The sequence below is a fragment of the Melospiza georgiana genome, chromosome 2 (assembly GCF_028018845.1).
Source record: "Melospiza georgiana isolate bMelGeo1 chromosome 2, bMelGeo1.pri, whole genome shotgun sequence".
Classification (NCBI taxonomy): Eukaryota; Metazoa; Chordata; class Aves; order Passeriformes; family Passerellidae; genus Melospiza; species Melospiza georgiana.
In genome coordinates, this window is record NC_080431.1 from 56486766 (window position 1) to 56497712 (window position 10947).

A 10947-nucleotide genomic window follows, 5' to 3' on the forward strand; every position below is an offset into this window, starting at 1 on the left:
TAATAACAGGGCAAAATTACTATGATTCTATGATCAGCTTATGCTTCAAGCAGTCTATTTTGAAAAGAGAAAGGAAGTCTGGAGCACTTCATTATCTTTGTTGACTTACTGAAAGCGTTCAGGAAGCGCCAGGAGTTAGGTCTGTCCTCACACGGAGTGCCCCAAGCATTAGCAGGGGTTTGGTGCCCTCTTACGTTGGGTACACGCAATCTGAGTGACTGCAAACACACTTGTGGCTGATGGATTGCTTGAGAAAGCTTCTCGGGATACAAATTGTTAGGAAAGTAAGTGCTAACTGAGATAAGTGACTACTGATGCTTCTAAAAGGTTAATAACCTCTGTAAGGCAGAAAACTTACCCACAGAGGCAGTGAACTCCCAGCAATGAACAGACCCGCAAACATACTTTTGTACCCTCCCCTTCAGCTTTTATTGAGGTGCTCAGCCTCACTGACCTGAACTTGCATAGCACAAACCTCACTCAGGCTTTTTCTGTTCTGGCCAAATATAGGTAATACATTTCTGACTGTGAGAACACACACACACACAAAAAGGCTGTTGAGCATCACAAATCAATCATGAATAATGGGGCACTTTCACAGGTTTGCCAATCAAGTTGTGGATGCTCCATCTCTGGAAGTGTTCAAGGTGGGGTTGGATATCTGAGCCACCTGATATAGTGCAAAGTTCCCTGCCCATGGCAGAGGGGCTGGAACCAGATGACCTTGAAGGTCTTTTCCAGTCCAAACCATTCTATGATTCTGTGCAGGGAGAGGCCTATGTGATCTCCTGTAACCACATCCAGTTAACAACCTGGATACTTACCCAAAAAAAAAAAAGGCTGCAAAATTGGAGAAATTAAAATAGAGGGTATTTCTATTTCCATTAGTTGAATACTCCAGTGATTACTGTTCACATGTAAAAGCAGGCACTGATTACCTGAAATTAGATTTCTGCATGGTTTTAGCAATCACCTTAGGTTCCTCTCTTATCTAGTTAACACTGCAGTACGTTACTTTTTTTCTTGTGCAAGTATTTCTAATCCATAGAAAATCCTTCTAGTTCTTTTAAAAACAAGACAGACTGCTAAGTAAATCTTTTCTGAAAATAAAACCTGATTTGGTATAAGAAGTGTTTTGTTAGTTTCTTTTTAATTTCCCAATTAGCATCATAAGGGTATACAGTTTAAATGCTTTTTTTAAAAAACTTGGCACTTATGTAACTCATCATTGTATTTTACTAATTACTCAGAGGGAAACATATGAGAGATATTTATGTCTCTGTGTTGATACATAAATTAGAATGCAAAAGAGATTGGCCACAGAAATAGTGATGCATAAAGATAACATGGAATTTTAGATTACATTCAAATCTTGCTATCAGAAATTATTAAATATCTTTTTTAAGTGCTGAAGGCCCTGTATTTAGAAGGGCAATCCATTACAATTGAGTGTATTTATATTTGTACAGAAATAAAACACCCAAGAGTTTATTAATGCGAATCTCTCAATTTATTTTATCAAATTCTCCTGCTATGCATTTCTTCAGAAATTGGTTTCAAGATGATACATAAGAAAAAAATTCAGATAATTAGCAAGTTAGTGCACAAAATCATTTTCTCAGTCTAGCCAGAAACACAGAGATAAAATAGAGTCTAAGCATCTCATAATTATTAATAATAAGCATCCCTTGACCCTTGTTATCACAGATACCCAAATGCCTAGTGGCAAGGCACATTTTGGCACCTTGATGTATTTCAGTAAATCCACACAAAACTGGATGGATGCTCTCCACTTCTTGGAGCCAAAAGCTCATGAGAAAGAGCTGAGAGCAGATCCATGCAGCAAGCAGAAACTTGTACAAGTAAGTTATTTGCCAACATCCAAAAGTGCACTTCTTTGCTTTACTGAATACAAAAACATGTTCCCAGAGAGCTTGGAGTTCTATTTTCAAATGGATGTGACAAAGGAAAAATAAATAAGGACAGGATGTAGTGAAGAAAGATGGGTATGCCTGGACCCCCTACACATCAATATATGCTCAAATCATGATTTTATAGTAAAATTTTATAAAATAAACCCACCTTGTGTAGACAAGAAATAGCTAAATTGCACACAGAGCAGAGATCCCTGAGCTAGTCAAAAACTAGTTAGAAAAGCCACACAACACACTGTGTGGACATATTCACATTGGTCTAGAGGAAGTACTGCTACTTTGTCAGCAAATAAATATTGCTTACTAGCTCCCATTCAAGACCACATGAGTGATGGGCCATATTGGCTAGTGTATAACCTTGAAGTTCTGCTTTTAAGGCTTGAGTGAGGGCAGCCCCAGATAGGATCTGGTCTTATTGTTGTGGATGTAGCCAACAACAAAGCTTTCACATTTAGGGCATTAATCTCACATAATGCTGAAATCAGGCAGTCAGGCTCCATAGCTGAATTACTTTTCAGAGAAAATATGAATCTGACTTTTTTGAACAGCTTTTTCATCTGCTGACTCACAAGTTTGTGATCATAGGTTGAAACCTACCAAATTAAGTAGCATTTGCTTTTGACAATATTCACTGAAGTAGTTATTTCCCATCAGTACAATTCCATTTTCATATTCCCTTTCTAAGAAAGTAGAAAAAAACAACCTCTCTTAGCTGGTAATTAGCATTAAAATAATCCACACAGTAGAATAAATGTGTGGAAACAGCAAAAATCCTCTGATATTTTTTCCAAGAGCTAGAAAATATGGAATGTGGATCCACAGTTTTACCATGGTAATCAGTTATACATGGTTTCATTTCTGCCATGCCATTTTCCCCATCCCATTTTTCCCATACCTGGTTCCCTCTATGCTATAAAGTGAACTTAAAATCTTGTAGCAACATGCAAAGAAAGGAGAACCACTTTGTTCTGGGAATGGAGAAGCAGGATTTTTTAGGACAGAGCTTAGAGACATCTGCTATAATATAGTGTAAGAAACTTAACTCTACACATTAATGAAGCTGATGAAGTCTGAGTTGTGGAAATAAATTAAAACAGATGCTTTGCTGTTAACTGACAGAGCTTCAATTAAATCAGAAGAAAATCATATGTCTCCCAGTCTCTACTGCTGATTAAAACTTTCATAGCAAATTGCAATTTGTTTTTCTTGAGGAACTTACACGACTTGAACCTCAATATGTTCTACTATGAAATCTTACGGAACTGAAAACTCATGCTGATATAAATCAAATAAGGTTAAGAACTAATTTAGTTAAGAATCAGTACTTGGCTGCTGTGGAGATGCTTTTAATTTAGTTTGAAGTGTCTAATATCAATTTAGCTTAAGCTTATTACAGACTTTATGGCTTTAGCTAGAGCTGAAAACAGATTTCAATACTTATGTCATTAACCACCTAAGGCAGATGCCAGTACTGACACCAATATCCAGCAGCATCTAATTTAACATTGTGACACATCCTTATATTCTCTGTTGGACAGTATCAGCACAACCATTCAGAAAACAAAGTGAAGGAACATTGAAATGAAGTGCTCTTCTCTCAGGAAATAATTTATAGAACTTCTTTCAGACATTTCTGACCATTTAACAACAAACACAGGCTAAGCAGAGCCCCAAGTTGGCTCTATACATTTAAGATGAAGAGTTGTGTTTCTAAAGTTTTATATAATAAAATTAAAATGCTTATCATTTTATAATTGGAACAAAAGTAAAAGCCACCATATCATTACTTAAACAAGTAACAGCTCAACACCAAGTACTTCTTCAGAACTCCAAAACAGCTAGGAGAGACTCTTAGTTCTACAGTTCTGGGAGCACTTGTGCAGTTCTGTGCTTGTCTAAGGAAACACAATCCACAAAGAACTCAAGGAAATGTGGTCATAGGTCTTAAATGTCACACAGCTTGTGCCACAGCAGTTGTGAGAAACCATCAGCTTAAGGGTACATATTTTTGTACTTGCTGGGCTCCAATCTCTGCAACATAGACTGCTCCACTCTTCATGTCCACATCCACAAGGTGTGGTTTGGTTTCATCAGCCAGCTGGACACTGTGGACTATGGCACAGTCCCCAATGGAGCCAACTGGAGGTGCTGCCAAGATTGCCAACCGGTTGATATTCAGCTGAGCTACAATCAGGTATTTGTAATCGGCAGTAAACCTGTGAAAGATAAACATATTTTTGAACTATGAACTCCTCATTTTAACACAAACAAAATCTCTTTAACAATCACAATTTTGAAAGCTACGACCAAAACAAAATGCAATGTAACATTGAGAATTAAGTTGTAAGCCTTGCTCTTCATATGGCTGCTTACCAAGACACATTATGCTACAGAAAACTTGTTCAAGAAAATCTTTCTTCCTGTAAAAGCTGCAACAGAGTAAGATTATTAACATAACAACTTTAAAGTGAAGCTCCCAATCCTGCACTCAAGTCTACAGGGCTTGCTATAAAGCCAGCATTTCTCTGTCAAGATGCAACTGTGCAGATCTTTGCATACGTTAGGACATCCAGCACCTAATTTCACTGGTTAACTCCTTGTCAGCATGCATTAAATGTCAACATTTTAATTCACCAGTAAGAGTACACCTTATTTACATAATTGTGTGCTACTAGAACTGTTCAACAATACCTGACAGAATAGGGTCCATCTTCTGAAAAACATCCGTTCCAAGACCCAAGCCATTCTCCTGTGACTTTATCAAAAACTTGGATTCTCTTGTTGCCTCTGTCTGCAACCCATACCTATCAAAAAGAAAAATCATGGTCAACAAAGAGAAAAAATTAAATACATTTGTTTCCTATGAGAGCAAAGTTCCCTGTAGTAAAAATGGAAGACTGTACCCTGGAAGAATGCATACCTTGCCATTCAAAACTAAATCAATAGATCAGATTGCCAGATATATACCAAAACTGACCTACAAGTTAACACACACAAATTATTTTATACTACTTTAACAGAGAAATCATCACCTTCTCTTCTTTTTTTGTGGCTATATGACGTATTTGGTAGGATTTTTATCCCCACAATGAGGACATATTTCCGCCTATTAAATTCAGAAGATCTGTCTTAAGGTCTGTCACCTGCATTTTTTTCCAGTGGTAGTCTCATTTCATGATCATGATCTGCAAACACTCCTGACATGCCTAATACTAGTACAAATATTTAGCCATTTAAACACTTAGAGCATGTTTAGCTGGTTTTGTCTAACCAGTTTTGTCTCTGTCCCACCCTGTGTTAACTGGGTTCACAAACACTGCAAGCCAGCAATACCACTAGACAGTTCCAATGAAGGCATTTTTTGTACAACAATCACTGAAGTTTTAGCTGCTGACAAGTCATAAGTCTGGTAAGTAAACTTCATGACTTTTCTGGAGTATCACCAAAAAGGGAGCAATAAACATAACCTTAGACCTTTCATCACTGTTTTTAAATGAAGCACTATTAAAGCATTGTCTTAGATTTCTTACGAATTAACAATTAATTCTCAACTTAAAATGATGATCCACACTATGTTGGCAGTAAAATCATAGCTTATCCCGGTCACTGTCTTTGAATGAATAAACTCACAGTTATTCTGCAGCATAAAGTGACCATGCTCCTCCTGTTTTTTCTCCCACTCTGCTAGTTTTGGCAGAGAATTCATTTTATATACATTTCTTATTCTGATTCAGACTGCATCAGCAGAATTAGCTTCAACCAGTGGTGTTTTAGTGAAGCAATCTTATTTTCCCTGAAACAGATTAGGAAGTGACTGCATAACTCCTCTCTAGGACCAGAAGACCAAAAGCCAGACTTACAATTAATGCCTGGCAGAAGCAGACTCTTGGAATGCCTTGAGCTGCATGTAAAAGATAATAATGTCCACAACCTAGCTAGAGTCTCACTATCACCTAAATGTTATTTGGAATTTCAAAATATGAAATTAAAGCCTCTTGAAGCGTAGCAACTGAGGGTAATGGACCACCACTTTGTCATCTAGCAGGATCGTCTTTAATAAACACACTTGAGTATTTCTATGCTTCTTCTGTAAACAAGTTTTAAGATCAACTACACAGCCAGCCAGCAGGAGAGAGAAAGTGACCACAAAAAACCAGAAAGAGCAGAGCCAATGTTTCTAGCTCTTATCATTCATCCCACACATTCATAGCCCAGTTTTCTGGGTTTTACATCAAAGCACAGATATTTATGGCTGGACTCGATCCTTTGGTATGCACTTTCCCATGGGAGAAGAGCTGTTAATCAAGGTCAGGATGGCCCCAGCAGGCTGCTGCTTCTCCATGAAGAAACAGAAGTGTTTTTATGTATTACAGAACACAATTCTCCTGTAGTCTCACAATGGCAATCTGTTACAAACTCTGTTGTTGCATGGACATTGACAGTATAAGTGATCAGGATCCTGGTATTAACATTGGAGTCAGCTGCTTCCACAGAACCTGCACTATGAAATTTCAGCTTGGAAACTGTAACCCCATAAAGTGACACAGCTTAAACAAAAAAATATGTTTTGTTTTGTTCAAATACATATAAACAAGTCTGTTAGAAGATGAAATTAAAAAATTTCCTCAATTCTTTACCCGTCCAAAAGCATCCACTGTCACACTGTGAGGAATCTTGAACTGACCAATGCCACTCCCATTTGTTCCAGTCAGCCATAACTCTTTGTAGTCTGAACAGTGAGCACCATGAAAAATAAAAGTTAAAAAATCACAGTGAGAAAACAACAAATAAACCAGTTTTTAAGTCAACCTCTTGCAAAGTTACCTTGGGTAGTTTGTAAAAGGTGAGATTTCTAAACTGTTTAAACACAGTACTCCCAATACATAAATCTCAGAGAAAACATGGCTACTACAGTGATGCCTAAATTGTTATTAGTGGTTTCATGATTATGGTTACAAAAATGTAGTCAGTAATATACAAGAGCCATAATCCAAGGTTCTGTTAAACACTGAATTAAAAAAAAAATACAAAAAGGTAAAAAAAGAAGTTGGCCAATTATGCTATTCATTTATTTCCTAAACTGATTTTTAAAACTTGTTACCTGGAAGTTTTCACTTTTAACAATTTACCATTTGGCAAACTAAGTAATAGGAAAGTATCTGGTTTTTGAAAGGAAAATGGAGAAACAGTATCTCCTCCACTTATTCCACCTGTGGACTCTTTAGTCACTGCCTGAACTGAGGAGTATGAGTGAGCTAATTAGAACCACAGAACAATTAAAGTATAAAAGTCTTCCAGACACTGCCTGGTCCAACCTGCTCCTCAAAGCAGGACTAGCCTTGATAAAAAATCCAACTCTTAAGTTAGATCAAATTGCCCATAACTCATCAGTTTTTGAGAATCTACAGGAATGGAGAGTGCAAACCATCTTTGGACAACCCTGTCATTCACTGTCTGACCACCCTAACTCTGAATGCTTTCCAACAAAAATCAAACAGAAATTCACCCCTCTTGAATCTTTTGCTCTGTGTTCCTCATTCTTCACTGTATATCTCAAAACAAATGTGCCTCTGTCTTCTCTATGGCCTCCTTTTAGTGACTAAAGACAGCAATAAGAATCCCCCTTAGCTTTCTTTCTTGGAGAATGAATGTCCTGGGGTAACCACTGAACATAGCCATTCTATCAGTCTCTTCTCATGAATGACTAGGAGATTTCTCCTGAAGTAGCAAGCAATAAAACAGGTTCTGATTCTATAAGGTCTTCAAACTAAAGTTAAATGACAGTTCTGTCTAGTACTCGCCTAAAAATATTCCCAAGCCATGTTATTTAAAATCCAGTTTTACTGCAAGAGTTCCTTTTTTCCATACCATCTGATAGTTTGAGCAATCTGTTGTTCATTCCTCCATCTCCATCAACAACATACATTTCTCCAGTTGCCTCCACAAAGATATCTGCTGGTTGATCAAACTGCAGGGGAATCAAACTTGAACCAGCATTACCAGGTGTGCCCAAGACCTGCAAAAGTTTACCCAAAGGGCTATACTGCTTCACCGTGTGTCCATATTTCCCTGAATCAAGGAAAAAGAAAATGCAAAAACATCTTAACAAAACAAAATGTAAGAATTAAAACTTCAAAGACTGAAGATCTGATAAGTGATATTAATATAACATACAAAATTCTACAACAAATTCTAAAATTCTATATGACAGTGGGTGAGTAAATTCACAGGCTCTGACACTATTCCTCTACTGTATTAGGATCACTAAACCTAGGTCTAGCCAGGCTAAACTTATGTCTATCAGGCTTTTTTCCCTGATACTTCTGGGTGGTAGGGAGGAGGTCTGACCAAGCTCAGCAGCTGTAAGCAGACACAGCACAACTCATGAAACTTCAGACTATTTTGTGCAGCACATGGGAAGTTGGTTCATGGCAAGTAAAGCACAAATTTATCTCAGAATTGTGTGAGAGACTTAAATAAGTGAGTTTTTTATATTACATTTTCTTCCCCTGAATATTTCTCATATCACTATGATGCATACCTGTTCCAACATCTGTGAGCCATACTGAACTTCCTGTTTCAGTGTTCCATACAAAGATACCATGAGGCATTTCAACAGTATCATTCCAGGAGTGAAGAAAATAGCCTTCTTCTGAGAATACAAGTACCTTTGGCACATTGTCTCCCCGCTGAAAAGGTAAAAAAAGTTCTAAGGAAAACATATTAAGTAACTAATTTTATAGTTTAAAATTCCTCTTTGTGAAGTTTTTGCAATGTTTCACAAATTGAAAGAATCTCCTGATATGATTGTTTGCTGGAACTCTTTTTCCAGCAAGAAAAGGAAAAAGAAATATGGGTTTAAATTTAGTATGAAAAACCTTCCAGTCAGTCTAGACTGTCACCTTATATCACACTGAGTCCAGCCTTCAGAGCAGCCAAGTGCTGCAGCTATCCCGGTCTTCAGCTTGAATTGTGATTTTGTGTTCCTGCTGAAAAGTGTGCCCAATGTAATGGGCGTGACAAACTGCAACAGTACTCATCAGCTGCATGGCACTCAAGTACTCATACTGTGCTTTACACGACATTCCCACCACATCCCATGGAGAGAATGACTTATCCAGGGCCTAGAGATACTCACACATGAACCTGGGTAGAGGAAATAATTTACCTCCAGTTACTCTAGCTGGTTGAAAGAGCTGTGTGGTTTTGATTTCATGGCACGAGGCCTCAAAGAACGGAGATTCAGTTGCTCCAGAATCACATTTTATCTTACAGCTGAGGGAACAAGCTGCTGTAACTCAGTGAAGTTGGATCATGCATTCATACCACAGAAATGTAATGCTTTAAAAAAACCCCACAAAAAAATGTTGTGCCAGAACTGCTTTCAAAAATAGATTTAGCAGAGACATCTCCATTTATATTTTCTCTGAGTTTGATAAAATCATTATTCATATTTATATATATATATGTACATATATGTAATTAAACATACACATATATATCCTAATCTTAACCAGACGTTTTAAAGGCAAAAAAACTACAAAAACAACACAGAGAGAAATATGGTATTTCCACTCACTTGTCCTACATAGACCAAACCATGGAGAGAGTCAACAGCAACACAAAATGTTTGGCCAGTGAAGTATTCGGGAGCTTTAGGCCAGCCTATGTCCAGCTTGTACATCTGTTGCTCTCCCTTCCAATGAGAGAAGTTCTTAGCTTTTAAAACCTGAGAATACAAAATAAATATACAGTAGTTAAATTCCATTGAGGGTGGGATCAAAGGAAATAGCAGGTGAAAGTAAAAGCATCATAAATTCATTTACTCAATTTAAAGACAGATAAATAGAAGCAGGCTTGCGGCCAGGGGTTTGGAAAGCTTCAACAATCTCAAAACTAGCGAATCAAGTTCTTTGGATTGGGGAACTCTGGAATTAGAAGGCAAAACACACACCCTGAAATTTCGTACACCAGAGCTGCTGTTAATATCTGCAAATCACTCTCCAAAATGAGGAAGATAGTACAGAAGGTTCAAAATGCACCAAATTCAGTAGCCACTTCAGGATGTGAAAATCAGAAAAAGAAAAATAATACAGGTCAAGAATGAACACGACACCTTGGAAATGGAGAATTGTAAAATGCCAGGAACAGTCAGATTCGGGTCAATGTATACATTTTAAACAATAACGGAAAAAAAATAATTCCCCACCTTCTTGTTCTATTTTTCCAGCAGAAGAGGGGAAGCTAGGCACTGAAACGGAGCACTCAGCACAGAGCTAAGAATTAACGCGGGCGACCCTGAAGGCCCAGGCCAGCTGACACCTGTGCCGCTCGCCCTGCCGGGACCAGGGGACAGACACCCTGATGGCACAGAGCTGCGGACGGACAGGCCGGCCTGACACGAAGGAAAACCGCGAGCAGTCAAGCAAGGAGAACACCTGCCAGCCTCCAGCGGGAAGTCAGTGACCCACAAACTCCCGTCTCCCCGCTGGGGCGCAGCACGCCGCCTGAACCCCTGCAAGGGGCCGCCCCGCGCAGGCACTACCTCGGCGGGGCTGCGAAGCCGCCCGGTGCCGCAGCCTCCGCCCGGAACCCACACGCCATAGGCGGCGCGGGAGGCACCGAGAGCGGGCGGGTCCCGGGGCGCCGCCCGCACCCCCCGCCCTGGGCGCGCCCCTCGCAGCGGCCCCGCCGGGCCCTCCCCGCTGCCCACCCTAACCGGAGGCCCTGGCACGAAGCCCCGGGCGGTCGCCGCGCACCTGGGAGACGCCGAGCAGGGCCAGCAGCGCCAGCAGAGTCCCGGCCATGGCAGCCCCGGCCCCGCCGCCGCTCCCGCCTCCCGGGGGCCGGGCCGGTTGCCATGGCAGCCACGTGGCCGCCGCCCCTCCCACACGGCCCCGGCGGCCGCTGCTCCCCGCGCCGTGCCGGGACCGGGACCGCGGGCTGTGGCGCGGCGGCGGCGCGGGGCGGGCGCGCTGGTGCCCTGGGGCAGCGCTCAGCGCTCCGGAGTGGC

The 10947-nt window shown here is 40.2% G+C and overlaps 1 protein-coding gene across 1 annotated transcript; it reads right to left on the bottom strand.

Moving 5' to 3' along the window:
- Positions 1–1487: 1487 nt before the first annotated feature.
- On the bottom strand, positions 1488–10755 carry NHLRC3 (NHL repeat containing 3). Its single transcript, XM_058045316.1, has 7 exons — positions 10694–10755; positions 9514–9663; positions 8476–8623; positions 7803–8003; positions 6572–6663; positions 4626–4738; positions 1488–4150 (listed from the first exon to the last, which is right to left on the bottom strand). The coding sequence occupies exons 1-7, from the start codon at positions 10739–10741 to the stop codon at positions 3922–3924; spliced, it is 981 nt and encodes a 326-aa protein (XP_057901299.1). The 5' UTR covers positions 10742–10755; the 3' UTR covers positions 1488–3921.
- Between the last annotated feature and the right edge of the window lie 192 nt (positions 10756–10947).